We start from the raw sequence: 21,480 nt of genomic DNA, 5'->3' as shown, positions 1-21,480 counted from the left end.
TCTGGGCTACAGGAGTTTCAGACATGACAGGCAGGGATGCAGAAGAGGACGAGGAATACTGCTACTGATGAGGGAGAACATCACAGTGTGTGGCGATGGTTCATGGATGAATCCTCCAGGATATCCTCACGGCATACTGCTGTGATATCACGTGGGTGGATTTAGGAATGAGGGAGGGGCGATCACTTTGTTGGGGTTATGCTGTAGGCCTCCCTATAGTCAGCGAGAATTAGAGGAACAGGTACATACGCAAATCACAGAAAGCCGCAAGACCAAAGGGTTATAGAACTTTTAACCTTCCCAGTATTGACTGGGATTGCCTCGGTGCAAGGGGCTTAGATGGGGTGAACTTTGTTAAGCGTGTCCAAGAGAACTTTGAGACAATATGTAGAGAGTCCCAGTAGATACTGGATAGTGCTCGGTCTGAGGAAATGAAACTGGACAAGTGATGGAAGTGTCGGTGGGGGAAGCACTTTGGGAGCTGTGACCATAATTCTGTTAGTTGCAAGGTAGTTATAGAAAGAGATAAGATTGGAGACAGGAGAGACTGCAGATGCTGGGATCTGGAGCAAGATCCGAGATGCTGCAGGAACTCAGCGGGTCAGGCAGCATCTGTGGAGGGAAATGGGCAGTTGACATTTCAGTTTGAGACCCTTCATCTAGTCTCATCTGGAGAAAAGGTTTGCCCTCAAGTTGTCCTAAATTGGGGGAAATCTTAATTTCGGGAGCGCAAGAGAGGACCTGGTGAAAGTAGATTGGGAGCAGACACTTGTGGGTAAAATGACATCTGACAAGTGGGAGTCTTTTAAAAGAGAGTTAGTCAGAGTTCAAGACAGGATGAAAGGCAAAGATGGCAAGATTAGGGAACCTTTGATGACAAAGGATATTGAAGGTTTGTGACCTCACTAGCAACAGGCGAGGTCCTGGAGGAATGGAGAGTAGCAAATGTTGTGCCTTTGTTCAAGAAGGGAAATAGGGATAATCCAGGTAATTATAGGCCAGTGAGCCTCATGTCAGTGGTAGGGAAGCTATTGGAGAGAATACTGAGGGATAGGATTTATGCCCATTTGGAAAGGCACGGCCTGCTTAGGGACAGTCAGCATGGCTTTGTGCGGGGCAGGTCGTGCCTTACAAACTTGATTGGGATTTTTGAGGAGGTGACAAAGGAGCTTGATGAGGGTAAGGCAGTGGATATTATCTACATATAATTTAGTAAGGCATTTGATAAGGTCCCCCATGGTAGGTTGATTGAGAAGATAAAGATGCATGGGATCCAGGGTGAATTGCAAGTTTGGATTCTGAACTGGTTTGCCCATAGAAGACAGAGAGTAGGGGTGGAAGGCTGTTATTCTGGCTGGAGGTCCATGACCAGTGGTGTTCCGCAAGGATCGGTGCTTGGACCTCTTTTGTTTGTGACATACTGTATATCAATGATCTGGGTGAAAATGTGGATCAGTGGATTAGCAACATTTCAGGTGACACCAAGATTGGTGGAGTTGCAGACAGTGTAAAGGACTAACAAAGAATGCAGTGGAATATAGATCAGCTACAGCTATGGGCAGAGAAGTGGCAGATGGAGTTTAATCTGGGCGAGTGTGAGGTGTTGTACTTTGGGAAGTGAACTGAAAGGAGAAAGTACACAGTTAAAGGTGGGCCTCTTACTAGCATTGAGGTACAGAGGGATCTTGGGGTTCAGGTCCATAGTTCACTGAAAGTGGCTACACAGTGGATAAGGTGGTGAAGGCGGCGTGTGGCAGGGGTAGGGGTGTTGAGTAGAATAGTAAGGGAGTCACGCTGCAGTTATATAAAACTTCCGTCAGACCGCACTTGGAGTGTTGTGTGCAGTTCTGGTCGCCCCGTTACAGGAAGGGTGTGGAGACTGTGGAGAGGGTGCAGAAGAGGTTCACCAGGATGCTGCCTGGATTAGAGAGCGTGAGCTAAGGAGAGGTTGGACAAACTTGGGTTGTTCTCCCTTGAGCGTCAGAGGCGGAGGGGAGACCTGATGGAGGTTTATAAAATTATGAGAAGCACAGATAGGGTAGACAGTCAGAGTCTGTTCCCCAGGGTAGGAATGTCACACACCAGAGGACGTGCTTTTGAGGTTAGAGGGGGAAGTTTAAAGGCAACATGAGGGGCAAGTTTTTACGCAGAGAGTGGGAGGTGCCTGGAGTGGGTTCCCAGGGGTGCAGTGGAAGCAGGCAGAGGCTTTTAGTTAGACACATGAATATGGAGGGAATGGAGGGATGTGGATGATCCACAGGAGGAGGACATTTAGTGTAAACCGGCATCAAGACCGGCACAACATCGCGGGCCGAATGGCCTGTCCGGTGCTGGACTGTTCTATGTTCTATGTTTGATCAGGGAAATAAAAGGAAATTACATGGCAGGTGCAGATAACTGGGAACGAGGGAAACTCTTGAGCAATACAGAGCATGTGGGAGAGAAAGAAATGCAGAAGGCAAAACGGGGCCATGAAATGTTCCAGGTAAGTAAGATTAAAGAGAATCCCAAGATATTCCCTAAGTATATCAGAGCTAGAGGGTAGCCAGGGAAAGAGTGGGTCCCCTGAGGGACTAAGGGGCAATCTATGTGTGGAGCCAGGAGATGTGGGTGAGGTGATAAATGAATACTTCTCATCAGTATTCACCAAGGAGAACATGGAAGAGCAAGTTCAGGGAGGGGTACGTGGAGCGGGTCAGTATTAAGAAGGAGGAGGTGTTAGATGTCACATAAGGGTTGATGTCCCTAGGGAGGTCCCCGCCGGAGATCATTAGCCACAGACGAGGTACCGGAAGGCTGGGAGATAGCTGATGTTGTTCCTTTATGTAAGGCAGGCAGCAGGGATAAGCCATTTACCCACCTTTAACCCAAACCCGGTGATAGCAGGAGAAACCCGTGGACCTCAGTCTCGGACACTTCAATCGACTCCCAACGTCCTTTCTCAGGGATCGTTGTAGAATTCTGAGGCTTTGTGGGAGAAGTGCCTCTGCATTGTTTTGTGTTCCACCAGAGCCGACAAATTACCTGCTGGGCTTGTCCTGACCAGGGAACACGGCTGTACCCTCCCAGCAGCCACTCCCCTAACCCCCACCAACCCCACCCCCCCCACCCCCGGTCTCCTCATCTCGTGACAAGGTGGACCAGGTTTATCAAACCCACAGAGTTACTTAACCTTCCGAGCAGCACTGACATTCCAGTGAGTTTGTCAATAAATCCATATCAAATGACCCAGGGCCCCCGTGGGGTCTGACGTCTGACCCAGGACTTTATTGAGGCATAATCTCCTGTTGGGACACTGGTTTGGGGCCAGGAGCTGTCCTCACACCCTGTGTACTCCCACACCTTCAAACCTCAGACCCTCCTGTCACCTTTATCCCTGCTCTGTCCCCACGGCATATCCTGCCCCTCCCAAACCTCAGTGACCCTCCTGAACTTCCCTCAGTACCTCTCCTCCTCACCGTCCCTCCCTCTCCCTCCCTCTCCCTGCCCATTGCCACGTGTGGTGTGTCGTCAGTGATCCCACAGAATTTCAGTCCAACTCCAGACTCCTCCCTGTGAATCCTCCCTGTGAATCCTCCCTGTGAATCCTCCCTGTGAATCCTCCCTGTGTATACTCCCTGTGAATCCTCCCTGTGAATCCTCCCTGTGAATCCTCCCTGTGAATCCTCCCTGTGAATCCTCCCTGTGAATCCTCCCTGTGAATCCTCCCTGTGTATACTCCCTGTGTATACTCCCTGTGTATACTCCCTGTGAATCCTCCCTGTGAATGCTCCCTGTGAATGCTCCCTGTGTATACTCCCTGTGTATACTCCCTGTGAATGCTCCCTGTGAATGCTCCCTGTGAATGCTCCCTGTGTATACTCCCTGTGTATACTCCCTGTGTATACTCCCTGTGAATCCTCCCTGTGAATGCTCCCTGTGCCTCTCCTCTGCCCAGTCCGAGGCAATGCTTGAAATCCAGGTGCCCGTCCCTGCCGGTTCCACGTCTGACCCTGAAATCACCTTGCACTGTTTGTATATTAATGTCCAGTCACGGCAACTTGTTAACAGAACAATCACCTCTCCTCCAGTTACATTCCTATTGATTCTTGCCTCTCAGGAATCCATCTTTATAATCCATACTTAAATTTATTTCTAATTATCCAGTATTTAATCCATTCCTTAATCCCTTTCTCTGAGCTGAAATATTTCCCATTACATTGAGTATTCTGCTCCAGTTCCCCAGTCCTTAGTCTGATTTCAGAACTGTGATCTCCGTTACACACTCACCTTTTCCACACTGCAGTGCAACCGTCGCTGGTCTCCCTGTTCAAATATTCCACAACGTTCCCCAATGGCATCGGTTCTCACTGGGGGACAGGTCCCACGCACGCACGCACGCACACACGCAGTCCGAGGCAATGCTTGAAATCCAGGTGCCCGTCCCTGCCGGTTCCACGTCTGACCCTGAAATCACCTTGCACTGTTTGTATACGCACACACACACACACACACACACACACACACTGACCCTCACTGGGGGACGGGTCCCACACGCACACACGCGCACACACACACACACACACTGACCCTCACTGGGGGACGGGTCCCACACGCACACACGCGCGCGCACACACACACACACACACACACACACACACACACACACACACTGACCCTCACTGGGGGACGGGTCTCACACACACACACACTGACCCTCACTGGGGGACGGGTCTCACACACACACACACACACACACACTGACCCTCACTGGGGGACGGGTCTCACACACACACACACACACACACACTGACCCTCACTGGGGGACGGGTCTCACACACACACACACACACACACACACACACACACTGACCGTCACTGGGGGACGGGTCCCACACACACACTGACCCTCACTGGGGGACGGGTCTCACACACACACTGACCCTCACTGGGGGACGGGTCCCACACACACACTGACCCTCACTGGGGGACGGGTCTCACACACACACACACACACACACACTGACCCTCACTGGGGGATGGGTCCCACACACACACACACTGACCCTCACTGGGGGACGGGTCCCACACACACACTGACCCTCACTGGGGAACGGGTCCCACACACACACATACTGACCCCCACTGGTCATCCGATCCAGCCTCAGATGGTTCCCAAGTCCCCTCTGTCCACTACTAACCCCCATCCTCCATCTGATCAAACGAGTGGGCCCGTACGTGGTCTGGAGGAAGGGAGTTACTGGCCTGCAGCGAGGCCGCCTGCTCCAACTCCTTGCCTTGCCTTCACCGCGGGAGCAGAGGAAGAGTTCTGCTTCCAGGTCTCACAGCGGGTAGTGCTGCTGCCTGACCGTTCCAGGGACCCGGGTTCAGTCCCGGCCTGGCGTGCCCTCTTCCTGAAGGCATCAACATGTTGGGCCCTGGATAGCTCATCTGGGATGTCGATGCCCAGGAACGTGAAGCTGCTCACCCTTCCCGCCGCTCATTGTGAAGCTGTTGGGTGGGCTCGGGTGGTGTTCTCCCCAATAAAGGGGGGTTTATTGGTGTGAGGCAATTGTGGGAGATAGGTGGAAGCCACCAGTGCTGCAGACAGGGTCATAGTCCCAGAGCGAGACAGCACAGAAACAGGCCCTTCGGCCCACCACATCCATGCTGACCTTTCTCCCATCTACACTGATCCCATTTACTTGCATTAGGACCGTATCCTACCACGCCTTGTCTACTTAACAGAATGTCTAACTGTCTCTTAAACATAGTGCGTGTACCTGACCCCACCACCTCCTCTGGCAGCGAGTTGCAGATATCACCCACTCTGTGGAAAATACTTTAAAGCTCCTTCCTCTCACCCACTGCACCCTCTTGTTTTTCTACTCCGCTATGGGAAAACGACTCTGACTTGCTACCCTACCTCTGTCTCTCATAATCTTATATATTTCTGTCAGGTCAGCCCTCAGCCTCCTTCGCTCCAGGGAAAACAGTCCCAACCTGTCCAATCTCTCCCCAGAACTAACGTTCTCCAATCCAGGCAACATCCTGGGGAATCTCTTCTGCACTCTCTCCAGCGCAGCCACATCCTTCCTGTAGTGTGGTGACCAGAACTGCACACAGTCCTCCAAGTGCGGCCTAACCAGTGTCTGGTAAAGTTGCAACATAATGTTTCAGCTTTTATATTCCATGCCCCGACCTATGGAGACAAGTCTGCCGTACGCCTTCTCCACCAACGCCTTGCCACTTTCAGGGAACATTGGACTCGAATCACAAGGTCTCTCTGTTTATCAACATTAGGAATATGGGCTTTCTGTAGGTAGAAAGGATTAGCTATGTCGGCACAACATTGTGGGCCGAAGGGCCTGTTCTGTGCTATTCCTTAGTGCCCGACTGTTTACTGTGTATGTCCTACCCCGATTTAACTTCCCAAAATGCATCACCTCATACTTGTTGGGATTAAAGTGTAATTGGAGGAGGGTTAAAGAGAAAGGGATTCCCACCAGAGGTGGGCGGGTTTCCTGAACACCCTCTCTGAGAGGGTGATGGGATCAGGAACCCTCCCCATGTGGGACAACCACTTGCAGATCCACTGTGTGCAGGACCACAGCTGGGAAGGGGGGTGAGGTGGATGGTTCTCTTCCAGACAGCGTGGGCTCAGTGGGTGAAACAGACACCTTCTGTGTCAGGAATCTGGGAGTTCTATCCACAATTCACTGCTCTCAGTGTGTGAATGGAGCACATCCGCAATCTCCAGGCTGCTTGATAAGTGAGTTAAAAGGAGTTGGATCCATCAGTGAATTCACAATATTTGTGCACGGCAGTGTTACTGGTAATTATATCCAGCATTGAGTTAATAATAAATATATTTATCAAAGGGTTATGGTAATTATATCCAGCAAAGATTCAATGGTAATTATATCTATCACTGAGTTACTGACAATTATATCCATCAGGTTATTTGCATCTACCAATAAGTTAATTGTAATTAATTAGATCCTGAGTTTATGGTAATTTCACCCCTCACTGAGTTGTTGGTAATTACATCGCTATTATCCATCATTGGGTTAGAATCACAGATTGTGAGAATCTTTACTTTTGAGGACAAGGCCATTCACCCATTAGCCTAGACTAGCTCTTTGGAGCAGAGCTTTGATCAGTCCCACTTCCTGCTCTTTCCCCGGAGTCGTTCAGCTTCCCAGGAGTCGGTGCCCAGCTGTCAACGGAATCCGCTTTTACCGCACTCTGGACAGCATGTTGTAGGTCACCACAACCCTGCTAATGTGCCTCACGCTCTCCCCTCTGGCCCTTTGGAAACTCAGCTCCGTTCTGTCCTGTGGTTATCAGTCATGGGGGCAGATGTGAAGTCACAGGGTAAATGAGGCCGTGAGTCAGACCTGGCCACTCTCAGGGTGTTAACCTCATTCCCAACGGTGAGCAGGTTCCTACACCCTTGCTCTCCCTGCAGCCCAGGACCAAGGTCACTCTTGTCCACTTTAGTCACCCGTAGCACAAAATGACACAAACATCAAGGTGTCCTGGCCTGTGGGAGGGTTGCTCATGGACTTCAAGGAGGAGGAATGGGCAGAAAGGTGGTGGATGCAACTTAATGCTGAGGAATGTTACATTTCAGGAGGTAGAATGGGAAGACACCGTATAACCTAGAGAGGGCAATTGTGGCAGGGGAACCAGAGCAGAGACCTGGAGTTATCTGGGCATGGTTCACGAAAGTAGCAGGGTAAGTTGAGAAGATAGTTTATAAACCACATGGATTCCTTAACCTCACAAATAGAGACAAAAAGTACAAGAACAAAGGAGTCATGGTGAACCTTTATAAAACATCGGTTCAGCCACAGCATTGTGTTCAGATCAGGGCACCACCCCCGGCAAGGATGTGAAGGCTCTAGAGATGGTGCAGAAGACGTTGACCAAAATGGTACAGAAACAGAACATGCTGGAAACACTCAGCATCTGAAGAGAGAGTAACAGAGTTAATGTTCCAGGTCAAGGTGTCTTCCTCAGAACTGGGAAAGAAAGAAAACACGTTAGTTTTCAGTGGCAGAGATGGTGAATGAGGGATGAATAGAACAAGGGAACTAGCAGTCCAGATGAAGGGTCTCGACCCGAAACGTCGACTGTCCGTTTCCCTCCATGGACGCTGCCCGACCCGCTGAGATCCTCCAGTGCCTTCTGTGTTGCTCCAGATTCCAGCATCTGCAGTCTCTTGTGTCTGTAAAGAAATATCTCTGATAGGGGGAGACCAGATGGGTTCACAGCAGCTGCAAGAGGCAGATTATGATTCTCTGTCTGCAATAGCAGACATGCCCAGCAAGTCACAGAGTCAAACAGCACAAAAAACAAGCCCTTCGGCTCAATTCGTTCATGCCGACTAAGTTGCCTTCCTAGGCTAGTCCCATTCACCTGTATTTGCCCCATAAACCTCTCATCCTTCCCTATCCGTGTACCTGTCCAAGTGTCTTATAAATGTCGTAACTGTACTGGCCTCTACTACCTCCTCTGGCAGCTCGTTCCACATCCCCACCACCCTCTGTGTGAAAAGGTTGCCCCTCAGGTCCCCTTTCAATCTTTCCCCTCTCACTTAAAACCTGTGCCTTCTAGTTTTAGACTCCCCCACCCTGGATAAAAGACTGTGACCCTCCACCTTACCTATGCCCCTCATGATTTTATAAACCTCTATCAGGTCACCCCTCAGCCTCCTTCAATCCAGGGGAAACAATCCCAGCCTGTCCAGTCTGTCTTTATAACTTTGGCCCTCCAGTGCCGGTAACATCCTTTTAAATCTTTTTTGTATTCTTTCCAGTTTAATGACATCCTTCCCTTATGCAGGACTTCGAATGTGCCCTCACCAACGTCTTGTAAAGTCAGGCTGCACTAATGGAGAGAGTATGGTGAAGCCAAAGTCACAGACAGATAACGGGGAGAATTGTCAGTTCTCAGACAGACGTGAGTTACCTGAGGTTGGAGAGTTGGATGTTGAATCCTGCAGGCTGCAATGTGCCCAGGCAGAAGATGAGGTGCTTGTGTCGGGCCTCGGTGGAGCAGTGCAGAGAGGTCAGAATAGGAGAGCGATGGGGAATACCGACTGATTCCAGGAACGAGGGCCTTCAGTTGTGTGGACGGTCTGGAGAAGTGGGCGTACTTCTTGGAACGGAGGAGGTTACCAGAGGATCTGACAGGGATTAGCAGAAACCGTGAAGGGTCGATGAGAGAAGCTATTCCCATTGGTGGAGGGATCAAGGACCGGGGACATGGAATGAACATGATCAATGGAAGAACCAAAGCGTCGAGGAGAAACACCTTCCAGTGGGGGTTGGACCTGGACGTCTGGCCAGGGACAGTAGTGGAGGGAAAGTTCAAAAGGGAGCAGGATCAATATCTGAAAGGAAAGAGTTTACATATCTACGGGGAGTGTATCAGGGAGCGGGGCGAGCTGGATTGCTCTTCCATAAAGCCAGTATGAATCAAGTGGGCCAAATAGCCTCCTTCCCTGCTGTAATGATTCTGAGATTCTCCATCTAACCCGTGCTGTCCCCACCCTGGGAGTGTGTGATGGGACGGTGCAGAGGGAGCTTCACTCTGTATCTAACTGTCCCTGCCCTGGGAGTGTGTGATGGGACGGTGTAGAGGGAGCTTCACTCTGTATCTAACTGTCCCTGCCCTGGGAGTGTGTGACGGGACGGTGTAGAGGGAGCTTCACTCTGTATCTAACTGTCCCTGCCCTGGGAGTGTGTGACGGGACGGTGTAGAGGGAGCTTCACTCTGTATCTAACTGTCCCTGCCCTGGGAGTGTGTGACGGGACGGTGTAGAGGGAGCTTCACTCTGTATCTAACTGTCCCTGCCCTGGGAGTGTGTGATGGGACGGTGCAGAGGGAGCTTCACTCTGTATCTAACTGTCCCTGCCCTGGGAGTGTGTGACGGGACAGTGTAGAGGGAGCTTCACTCTGTATCTAACTGTCCCTGCCCTGGGAGTGTGTGACGGGACGGTGTAGAGGGAGCTTCAATCTGAATGTGTTCCACTCCCCAGAACAAAGATTGTCATCTAGATCAACAGAAGTTGTAAATGAAATGAAGATCAGTATGCAAGATGCTGGTGAGCCACCCAGTGCAGTGTGACCTCCTGTTCCCTCACACTGGTTACCAATGAGTCGTGTTATTAGCCTTTCAACAACTTGATAAAGTATGGTTAACTATTAATAATGTTGGTAATTAGAAATGTTAGTATGTTTGGTTAGTGATTACTTGTGTTATTACTCTTTTAATGGTGTGATAATTGTTAATGAGTGAACCTGTGTGAAGTCTCAATCCGTCAGTTTTAAATTTTTGAGGGATTTTAAAAATGTTAAACGTAAAATCGTTTTTCTTGCATTTCCTCCTCTCTCCCCCTCTCCCCCTCTCTCTCTCCCCCTCTCTCTCTCCCTCTCTCTCTCTCCCCCTCTCTCTCTCCCTCCCTCTCTCTCTCTCCCTCTCTCTCTCTCCCTCCCTCTCTCTCTCCCTCCCTCTCTCTCCCTCTCTCTCTCTCTCCCTCCCTCTCTCTCCCTCTCTCTCTCTCTCCCTCCCTCTCTCTCCCTCTCTCTCTCTCCCTCTCTCTCTCTCCCTCTCTCTCTCTCCCTCTCTCTCCCTCCCTCTCTCTCCCTCTCTCTCTCTCCCTCCCTCTCCCTCCCTCTCTCTCCCTCCCTCTCTCTCCCTCTCTCTCTCTCCCTCTCTCTCCCTCTCTCTCTCTCTCCCTCCCTCTCCCTCCCTCTCTCTCCCTCTCTCTCTCTCCCTCTCTCTCTCTCCCTCCCTCTCCCTCCCTCTCTCTCCCTCTCTCTCTCTCCCTCCCTCTCCCTCTCTCCCTCTCTCTCCCTCCCTCTCCCTCCCTCTCCCTCCCTCTCTCTCTCAGTGCAGTCTTTCTTTCCCTCTCTTTATTTCCCTTCCCTGCTTCAGCATTGAATTGACCCAGATTAACCTGCCCCCACCTCTCCCCATTCCTCACACCGTTTGGTTAGGGAGGTCCCAGTTATTTTGCCTGCTCACCCTGGTTCCCTGACTGCACCCGTATCAGCTCACACCCTCACCCGGTTTGCAGGAACAATGAGATGATGGGGGCTGAACCGAATTTAATCGGCTCCAGCACAGAATCTACAACATTTACTTTTGCCTGTGTAATCCTATCCCACTTTCTGGTTACCAATGCCGTTTACTACCCCACTAACTCAATGTAACTGCACTGTGTAATGAATTGACCTGTACGATCGGTTTGCAAGACAAGTTTTTCACTGGACCTCGGTACCAGTGACAATAATAAACCAATTCCAATACCAGTAATCCCTTTGCACACAGCAGTGTGAAACCACCTGTTCTTGCAGGGTGGATGAAGGTGAATATTTGCCCCCAGGGCTGACGAGAGCCCTCCAGCTCTTCTGAATCATGCCTCGAAACGTCTGAAGGTGCCTGGTGATGGGGAGCTGCCCTGGCAGAGCAACACTCTCTCCAGGCTCCACCCAACTCTCTATGCTTGAGCTTGAAGTTTAGATCTGTAGAATAGTTACAGCGCAGGAGGAGGCCGTTTGGCCCATTGTCTCTGTGCCAGCTCTCTATAAGAGCAGCAATCCACTTCCACACATCATTAAAGACCCTCACCACCCGGGACGTGCCCTCTTCTCGTTACTGCCATCGGGGAGGAGGTACAGGAGCCTGAAGACCCACACCCAACGATTCAGGAACAGCTTCTTCCCCTCCGCCATCAGATTTCTGAACGGTCCATGAACACTGCCTCGTTACTCCTCTTTTGCATTATATATTTATTTTTTTAACTTGTAGTAATATTTATGTCTTTATGTCCTGCGCTGTACTGCTGCCGCGAAACAACACATTTCACAACATATGTCAGTGATAATAAACCTGATTCTGATCAGCTCCTTCTCTGCGGCCTTGCAAACATTCCTCCTGTTTACCACTGAGATCCACAATGGAACCTGCTCCCACCACACCAAAAGCCGTGGGTTCCAGGTTCCAACCACACACTGCCTCGCTCACTCCTAACTCGTTTTATCTGTGACATCCAGTTCTCCGCTGCTCCACCAATGGGAAGAGCCTCCACATGTTCCGAAAACACCAGCATTTTCCCTCCGGAATGGCTGGCAACTCTTGGCACAAGTGCCCACACAGTCACTTCATCCTGTACGCCACACGTCATCTCTGTATCTTTGGGTGTGTTACAGATGTACCTTCGGTGAAGATCGATTTCTCCAGGAACTTCGCACGAGAGGGAGATGAGCTGAGACTAGAGTGTCGAGCAACTGGGAACCCAGAGTAAGTGAAGCTTGTGTTGGTGTTGGTGTTGGTGAGCTGTGTGTGGTGGGCTCCTACGGCTGTCTGCAAACATTTTTACTCTGTATCTAACCCGTGCTGTCCCTGCCCTGGGAGTGTGTGACGGGACGGTGTAGAGGGAGCTTCACTCTGTATCTAACTGTCCCTGCCCTGGGAGTGTGTGACGGGACGGTGTAGAGGGAGCTTCACTCTGTATCTAACTGTCCCTGCCCTGGGAGTGTGTGACGGGACGGTGTAGAGGGAGCTTCACTCTGTATCTCACTGTCCCTGCCCTGGGAGTGTGTGACGGGACAGTGTAGAGGGAGCTTCACTCTGTATCTAACTGTCCCTGCCCTGGGAGTGTGTGACGGGACGGTGTAGAGGGAGCTTCACTCTGTATCTCACTGTCCCTGCCCTGGGAGTGTGTGATGGGACGGTGTAGAGGGAGCTTCACTCTGTATTTAATGGTCCCTGCCCTGGGAGTGTGTGACGGGACGGTGTAGAGGGAGCTTCACTCTGTATCTCACTGTCCCTGCCCTGGGAGTGTGTGATGGGACAGTGTAGAGGGAGCCTTACATTAACCTGTGCTTTGTTAAATTTAGGTATGTTTTGCATTGACTGTGTACATAGGAAGAGCTCCACTCACCAGCACCAACATCTTTCACTTTATTGAACAGGAAACTGACAATAGAAAATGCAGCGGTGGAGGGCAGGGAAGGTCTTTGAACTGCTCTGACCCAAAGAACTACCATCCCCTCGATTGTTCACCACTCAGCACGTAATTCATCTCTTCCTGATAGCAGCCTGATTAAAATCAAATACAGATGATAAAATCAATTTCATTTTAATCTTCTGTTTGAAATCTCACTTTAATCAGAGAGCTCAGTGTCGGCTTGGTGAGCCCAAGGCAGAGCGGCGACTGTGAACACAACCAAGCAGAAGGATCTCTCTCCAGCAATCCCACCTGATGCCTTCACCTCAACCATCACGTTTAGTGGGGGTGGGGCATTTATTGTCCTGATCGGGGTGGCCCAGTCAGTGGTCAGTAACCAGAGTAGACAGACCGAAGGCAAAAGGGATACAGTGAAGGGTTCTGATTGGCTGGAACACACTGCCTAAAGTGGTGACGGAACATAGAACAGTACAGCACAGGAACAGGCCCTTTGGCCCACCATGTTGTGCTGAACTAATTAAACGCTGAGCTAAACTATCCCTTCTGCCTACACAATGTCCATATCCCTCCAGTCTCTGCACATTCATGTGCCTATCTAAGATCCTCTTAAACACCTCCATTGTATCTGCCTCCACCACCACCCCTAGCAGCACATTCCAGGCACCCACCACTGTATATAAAAAAAACTTGCCCCACACATCTCCTTTGAACTACAAAACAAAAGAGCTGGTTGTTGCCTTCAGGAAGGGGGACGTTGCACAAACTTCTGTTCACATCAATGGTGCTGAGGTCGAGAGGTTTGAGAGCTTCATGTTCCTAGGCGTGAACATCACCAATAGCCTGTCCTGGTCAAATCATGTAGATGCCACGGCCAAGAAAGCACCTACTTCCTCAGGAGGCTAAAGAAAGTTGGCATGTCCCCTTCGACCCTCACCAACTTTTATCGATACACCATAGAAAGCGTCCTACCTGGATGTATCACAGCTTGGTACAACAACTGCTCTGCCCGGGACTGCAAGAAACTGCAGAGAGTTGTGGACGCAGCCCAACGCATCACGGAAACCAGCCTCCCCTCCATGTACTCTGTCTACACTTCTCACTGCCTCGGTAAAGCAGCCAGCATAATCAAAGACCCCACCCACCTGGGACAAACTCACTCCTCCCCTCTCCCATCAGGCAGAAGATACAAAAATCTGAAAACATGTACCACCAGGCTCCAGGACAGCTTCTATCCCGCTCTTATAAGACTATTGAATGATCCTCTAGATGGACTCTTCACCTCACAATCTACCTGTTTATGTCTTTACACCTTATTGTCTGCCTGCACTGCACTTTCTCTGTAGCGGTGACACTTTATTCTGCATTCTGTACTGTTTTCCCTTGTACTGCCTCAATGTACTGATGTGACAAAATGATCTGTATGGAGTTTTTCACCATACCTCATTACATGTGACAATAATAAACCAATTTACCAATTTACAGAGTCCACGGAGGGGAGGCTGGTTTCCGTGATGCGCTGAGCTGTGTCCACAACTCTCTGCAGTTTCTTGCAGTCCCGGGCAGAGCAGTTGCCGTACCAAGCCGTGATGCATCCAAATAGGATGCTTTCTATGCTGTATCTATAAAAATTGTTGCGGGTCAATGGGGACATGCTGAATTTCCTTAGCCTCCTGAGGGAGTAGAGGCACTGGTGCACTTTCTTGGCCATGGTGTCTACGTGGTTGGACCAGGACAGGCTATTGGTGGTCAGGACAAGCTGCTGAATACATCAGCTTTCAACCAAAGTCTGTGTCTCCTTCCAAAAGTATGTGTCACTTGTAGATTCAGCTGGAACCCTACACCGTGTAACTGCTCAGATCCCCTGCACCCTCTGCCCTCTCCTCTCTGCCAGAGCAGATCCAGGTTTAGTGGGTGAAGTTACGAGAACAGGGTTACACACACCCAGCTCATCATCCCTCGAGTGTGCAAGACGGAAAGATGAACTGATTAAGGTGTTTCAAGAATTGGACGGTGTTGAGAGAAACTACTCCCTCTGCTGAGGAAGCAGGGAGCGAGGGTGAGGTGTTGAAATTAGAACCACAATTCAAAACATCGGAGATGCTGGAAGTCTGAAATGCCATCTGCTGGAAATGTTCAGTGGGTCAAGCAGCATCTATGGAGAGGAAAATAGTCTGAACCAGCCCAGGGTTCCAGGCACCTGCCAGAGCACCCACTCAATGTTCTGGGCTCTAATGAGCTGGGGTTAGAAATGCTATCAAGAGAGGCTGGACTGGTTGGGTCAGTATTCCTTGGAGCTTAGAAGGATGAGGGGTGACCTTACTGAAACATGTATGTTCATTGGGGAGCAGGACAGGGTAGGATGTAGAGATGTTTCCACCAGTGGGGGAGCCTTGACCAAGGGGACATAGTTACAGGATTAGGGGCCTTCTAGGGTCCAGGAGGCAGATAGTTGGGTGAATGTCAGGGGAGAGAAAGAGAAAGGGAACAGACAGACAGAGCAGAGGAACCCGGAGGCTGTTCCCCTCAAACACAGGTATTCTGCTTTGGATGCTGTTGAGGGGAATGACCTACAGGGATCAAACGGCAGTAGCCAGGTGTCTGGCACTGGGACTAGTCCTGCTGCTCAGAAGGGAAGGGAGGAGAAGAGGAGGGCAATAGTGATAGGGGACTCGATAGTCAGGGGAACAGACAGGAGGTTCTGTGGCAGTGAGCATGAATCCCGGATGGTATGTTGCCTCCCAGGTGCCAGGGTCTGGGATGTCTCTGATCGGGTCCACAGGATTCTTGAGCAGGAGGGAAAACAGCCAGAAGTTGTGGTACATGTTGGTACCAACCACATAGGTAGAAAGAGGGATGAGGTCCTGAAAAGTGAGTTTAGGGAGCTAGACAGAAGGCTGAAGAACAGAACCTCAAGGGTAGCAATCCCAGGATTGCTGCCAGTGCCACGTGACAGTGAAGGTCAGAATAGGAGGAGATGGCAGATTCATGCGTGGCTGAGGAGTTGGTGCAGGGGACAAGGTTTTAGATTTTTGGATCATTGGGATCTCTTCTGGGGAAGGTGGGACCTGTACAGATTGGACGGGTTACATCTGAACTCAAGGGGGAGCAATATCCTTGCAGGCAGGTTTGCTAACATGGTTCGGGAGGGTTTAAACTAGTTTGCAAGGGGGATGGGAACCGGAGGGATAGGTCAGTGCAAGAAGTGCACGGAGTAAAGTCAGATCTAACATATAGAGAGGCTTTGAGGAAGGAGAAGCAGAGTAAAGGGTATAAAAGTAGTGAGGTGGATGGGCTAAAGTGCATTTACTTAAATGCAAGAAGCATCAGGAATAAGAGTGATGGACTGAGAGCTTGGATAAGTACGTGGGACTATGATATTGTGGCTCTTGCAGAGACTTGTCTGTCACCAGGGCAGGAATGGATATCGAATATTCCTGGTTTTCAGTGTTTTAAAAGGGATGGGGGGAGGGGAGAAGAGGAGGAGGAGAGGCGTTACTGGTCAGGGATACTGTTACAGCTGCAGAAAGGGTGGATAATGTGGCAGGATCCTCTCCAGAGTCAGTATGGGTGGAAGTTAGGAACAAGAAAGGAGCAGTTACTCTACTGGGAGTATTCTATAGCCACCCTGGTAACAGCAAGGATACTGAGGAGCAGATTGGGAATCAGATTTTGGAAAGGTGCCAAAATAACAGGGTTGTTATCATGGGAGACTTCAACTTCCCAAATCTTGATTGGCACCTGTTTAGTACCAAAGGTTTAGACGGGGCAGAGTTTAAGTGTGTCTAGGATGGATTCCTGTCACAGTATGTTAACAGGCCGACTGAGGTAATGCCATATTAGATCTATGACCCGGGTCAGGTGACAGATCTCTCAGTAGGTGAGCATTTGGGGGACAGTGACCACCGCTCCATAACCTTTAGCATTGTCATGGACAGGGATAGGAGCAGAGAGGACGGGAAGGTATTTAATTGGGGAAGGGCAAATTATGAGGCTATAAGGCTAGAAATTGCCAGAGTAAATTGGGATGACATTTTTGAAGGGAAATGTACTATGGAGACGTGGTCGATGTTCAGAGATCTCTTGCAGGATGTTAGGGATAAATTTGTCCCGGTGAGGCAGAGAAGGAATGGCAGGGTGAAGGAACTGTGGGTGACGAGGGAGGTGGAACAACTAGTTAGGAAGAAGAAGGCAGCATACATAAGGTGCAGGCAGCAAGGATCGGACAGGGCTCGTGAGGAATATAGAGTAGCAAGGAGGGAACTTAAGAAAGGGCTGAGGAGAGCGAGAAGGGGACATGAAAAGGCTTTGGCGAGTAGGGTTAAGGAGAATCCCAAGGCTTTTCTCGTACGTGAAGAGCAGAAGGATGGCTAGGGTAAAGGTAGGTCCGATTAAAGACAAAGGTGGGAGGATGTGCCTGGAAGCTGTGGAAGTGGGTGAGGTTCTCAATGAATACTTCTCTTCAGGATTCACCAAGGAGAAGGGTCTTGATGACGCTGAGGACAGTGTTGGTGAGGGTAATGTTCTAGAGTATGTAGATATCAAGAAAGAGGATGTGTTGGAGTTGTTAGAAAATCTTAGGGTAGATAAGTCCCCGGGGCCTGACGGAATATTCCCCAGGCTGCTAGGCGAGTTGAGGGAGGAGATTGCTGCGCCTTTGGATAGGAACTTTGAGTCTTCGTTGTCCACGGGAATGGTACTGGAGGATTGGAGCGTGGCAAATGTTGTCCCCTTATTCATAAAAGGTAATAGGGATAGTCCAGGAATTACAGAGCAGTGAGCCTTACGCCTGTGCTAGGCAAGCTGTTGGAAAGGATTCTTTGAGGTAGGATCTATGGGCATTTGGAGAATCATGGTCTGATCAGGGACAGCCAGCATGGCTTTGTGAAGTTTGATTCATGTCTCTCAAGCCTGATAATGTTCTTTGAGGAGGTGACCAGACAGATTGATGAGGGTAGTGCAGTAGATGTGGTCCACATGGATTTTAGTAACGTGCTTGACAAGGTTCCACATGGTAGGCTTCTTAAGAAGGTCGGAGGGAATGAGATCCAGGAAAGCTTGGCCGTGTGAATTCAGAATTGGCTTGCCTGTAGAAAGCAGAGGGTTGTGGTGGAGGGAGTGCATTCAGATTGGGGGGCTGTGACTAGCGGTGTCCCACAAGGATCGGTCCTGGGACCTGTGCTTTTCGTGATTTTTACTAATGACTTGGATGAGGGGGTAGAAAGGTGGGTTGGCAAGTTTGCAGACGACGCAAAGGTTGGTGGTGTTGTGGATAGTGTGGAGGATTGTTGAAGATTGCAGAGAGATATTGATAGGATGCAGAGCTGGGCTGAGAAGTGGCAGATGGAGTTCAATCCGGAAAAGTATGAGGTGGTACACTTTGGAAGGACAAACTCCAAGGCAGAGTACAAGGTTAATGGCAGCTGTTACACCTTATTCTGCAAATGTTATTGTTTTCCCTTGTACTACCTCAGTGCACTGTGTCATGAGTGGTTAATGGAAGTTGGAGAAATGGATGTTGATGCCGTCCAAGACATATTGGTGTTGGCAGACTGGTAGTGTGGTCATGTTGGGGAGCAGAGGGATCTGGGGATCCATGTCCACAGATCTCTGAAAGTTGCCTCACAGGTGCATAGGGTAGTGAAAAAAGCCTATGGGGTGTTAGCTTTCATAAGTCGAGGTATCGAATTCAAGAGCCACGAGGTAATGATGCAGCTTACAAAACTCTGGTTAGACCACACTTAGAGTACGGTGTCTAGTTCTGGTCACCTCATATAAGAAGGATGTGGAAGCGTTGGAAAGGGTGCAGAGGAGATTTACCAGGATGCTGCCTGGTTTAGAGAGTATGCATTATGAGGAGAGGCAACGGGAGCTCGGGCTTTACTCTTTGGAGAGAAGGAGGATGAGGGGAGACATGATAGAGGTGAACAGAATATTAAGAGGAATAGATAGAGTGGACAGCCAGCGCCTCTTTCCCAGGGCACCAATGCTCAATACAAGAGGGCATGGCTTTAAAGTAATGGGCGGGAAGTTCAAGGGAGATATCAGAGGAAGGTTTTTTTACCCAGAGAGTGCATGGAATGCGCTGCCTGGGGCGGTGGTGGGGGCAGGTACATTGGTCGAATTCAAGGGATTGCTAGATAAGCACATGGAGGAATTTAAAATAAAGGGATATGTGGGAGGAAGGGCTTAGATAGTCTTAGGTGTGGTTTGAAGGGCGGCACAACATGGTGGGCCGAAGGGCCTGTATTGTGCCGTATTGTTCTATGGTTCTATGGTTCATTTAAAACTGAGGTGTGTGGAAATGTCATCGCTGGGCGGGGGGGGAGGGTGGGGGTGTGATGTCTGGAATTCTCTGCCCCTGAGGGTGGTGGAGGCCGGATCATCAGGAGTATCTAAAGTGGGAGTGGATACATTCTGGAAAGTTCTGGGGATGGAGGGCTGCGGGGACTCACACAGAGGACGAGTTGAGGTCTGGTGTGGATCAGCCGTGCTCATATTGATTGGTGGGGCAGAATTGAGGGGCCGAGTGGCCTCCTCCTGCTCCCGTTTCCCAGTCCAACATCACGGCGCTGGGCTGTGATAAAAACCCACAAATTGAAAAAGGAATTAATTTAGATTAGGAGCTGTGTGTGAGGTAAATTGATTCATGACACTGACTGTAGAGGCAGCGGGTCCAAACTGGTGTAAGTTGCCTTCGAGGCTGGATCTTTCCTGTGTCATCTGTTGCCCGTGAAGCTTTTCAGACTGCAGCCTGAAAGGGCAGCACTGAGCACTGCAGTAATGGGCGGGACAAAGCTGAGCGTTGTGCTGCCTACTGATGGACTCTAACTATATTGGAAATAGAACACTGAGGGAGCGCCGCATTGTAGGAGGGGCAGTACTGAGGGAGTGCCTCGCCACGGGAGGGGATGGTGCAGTGAGGTGTGGACGGGAGCAGCCCAGACACTGACCACTTTGCGGTGCACTCTCTCCACAGACCAGAAGCGGTGAAATGGAAGAAAGACGGCGCTGACCTTCCCGACCCAGACAGGATGGTGGTGGAGGGGAACGTCCTGATCATCAGCGCCCTGAACAAGACCGACAACGGGACCTACTACTGTGAGGCTGCCAACACCATGGGCCACAACAGTGCTGAGTACATCCTCTTCGTGTACGGTCAGTATCTGCCGGCTGAGGCCTGGGCCCGGCAGTGCTCAGCACCCTCGCCCCGCACCTCCCCTCCTGTAGCTGGGTCACACTTCCACCCTCTGCCCGCTATTAGTGACCATGGCCTCCCCAGGGCCAGCTCTCCCCAACGTCCCAGAGCCAAGGTACCACACGCCAGCAGCTGCCTGGCCAACGCAGGCTGTGGCCCCCAGTGGCAGGACCAGGGGTGCCCTAGGGTCCTTGTGCCCCACACAGTGCTCAAAGTACCAGGGCCAGTCCCTGAACTCCCCCTGCAGCCTATGCACTGGGACCAGTCCCCGAGCTCCCCCTACATCCTGCACAGAGACGGGCCAGGTGACGAGGAGCAGAGCACTGACCAATGGTGAGACATGTTAAAGAAACAGGCAAAGGAAGGGGCATAACCAAACTACAGTTTGATCAGGGACACCCCTCCACTCTCCCCCCAGCTCTGAGACAGGGCCTCAGACCCGAAATATTGACCGGTTTCCCCTTCCACAGGTGCTGCCTGACCGGCTGAGTTCTTCCAGCCCTTCAGTTTTTGTTTCAGATTCAGCATCTGCAGTTCTGTCTGAGCAGATCCAACAGATCAGGGTCACCAGGCTGGGCCAGGCGGGGGCAGGTAGTCACGTGGCTTGGGACGGTTAAAGGGAGTGAGACACCACTACACGCACTCATCAGCACCTCAACCCATCCCAGGAACTGTTAACTATCACCTGATGCTCTTCAACAATCTGTAGACAGTGCACACAGCCCAACAGTCTGTAGATGGTGACATCTAACACTGTACACGGCCCAATAATGTGTACACCACACAACCTGTAAACAAGACAGGCGCCCCACAACTTGTAAACAGTGCATACACACCCCAACAGTGTCAGCGTCCTGCCCCAGCTCAGTGTCCCACCCAGCTCAGTGACCCGCCCCAGCTCAGTGACCCGTCCTGTCCCAGCTCAGTGACGCGCCCCGTCCCAGCTCAGCGCCCCGCCCCAGCTCAGTGACCCGCCCCAGCTCAGTGACCCGCCCCAGCTCAGTGACCTGCCCCAGCTCAGTGTCCCGTCCCAGCTCAGTGACCCGTCCCGTCCCAGCTCAGTGTCCCACCCCAGCTCAGTGACCCATCCCGTCCCAGCTCAGTGACCCATCCCGTCCCAGCTCAGTGACCCATCCCGTCCCAGCTCAGTGTCCCGTCCCAGCTCAGTGACCCATCCCGTCCCAGCTCAGTGACCTATCCCAGCTCAGTGTCCCGCCCCGCCCCAACTCAGTGTCCCGCCCCAGCTCAGTGTCCCGCCCCAGCTCAGCGTCCCGCCCCGGCTCAGCGTCCCGCCCCGGCTCTGCATCCCCAGTGATGAGG

The 21,480-nt window shown here is 51.0% G+C and overlaps 1 protein-coding gene across 4 annotated transcripts in view; it reads left to right on the top strand.

Annotated features, from left to right (window-relative positions):
• The window catches only part of cadm2b (cell adhesion molecule 2b), a 1,294,793-nt gene that overhangs the window by 1,248,927 nt on the left and 24,386 nt on the right, over nucleotides 1-21,480 (top strand). For all 4 annotated transcript variants that reach the window (XM_052015251.1, XM_052015250.1, XM_052015253.1 and 1 more), the window contains 2 exons: nucleotides 12,205-12,295; nucleotides 19,942-20,120. In XM_052015251.1, coding sequence (XP_051871211.1) covers nucleotides 12,205-12,295; nucleotides 19,942-20,120 — 270 coding nt within the window. The remainder of the gene's footprint in view (nucleotides 1-12,204; nucleotides 12,296-19,941; nucleotides 20,121-21,480) is intronic.

This window comes from Pristis pectinata, chromosome 4, assembly GCF_009764475.1.
Source record: "Pristis pectinata isolate sPriPec2 chromosome 4, sPriPec2.1.pri, whole genome shotgun sequence".
Lineage (NCBI taxonomy): Eukaryota > Metazoa > Chordata > Chondrichthyes > Rhinopristiformes > Pristidae > Pristis > Pristis pectinata.
Note: the sequence above shows the minus strand (reverse complement) of the source record. Positions and strands in the feature narration are given on the sequence as shown.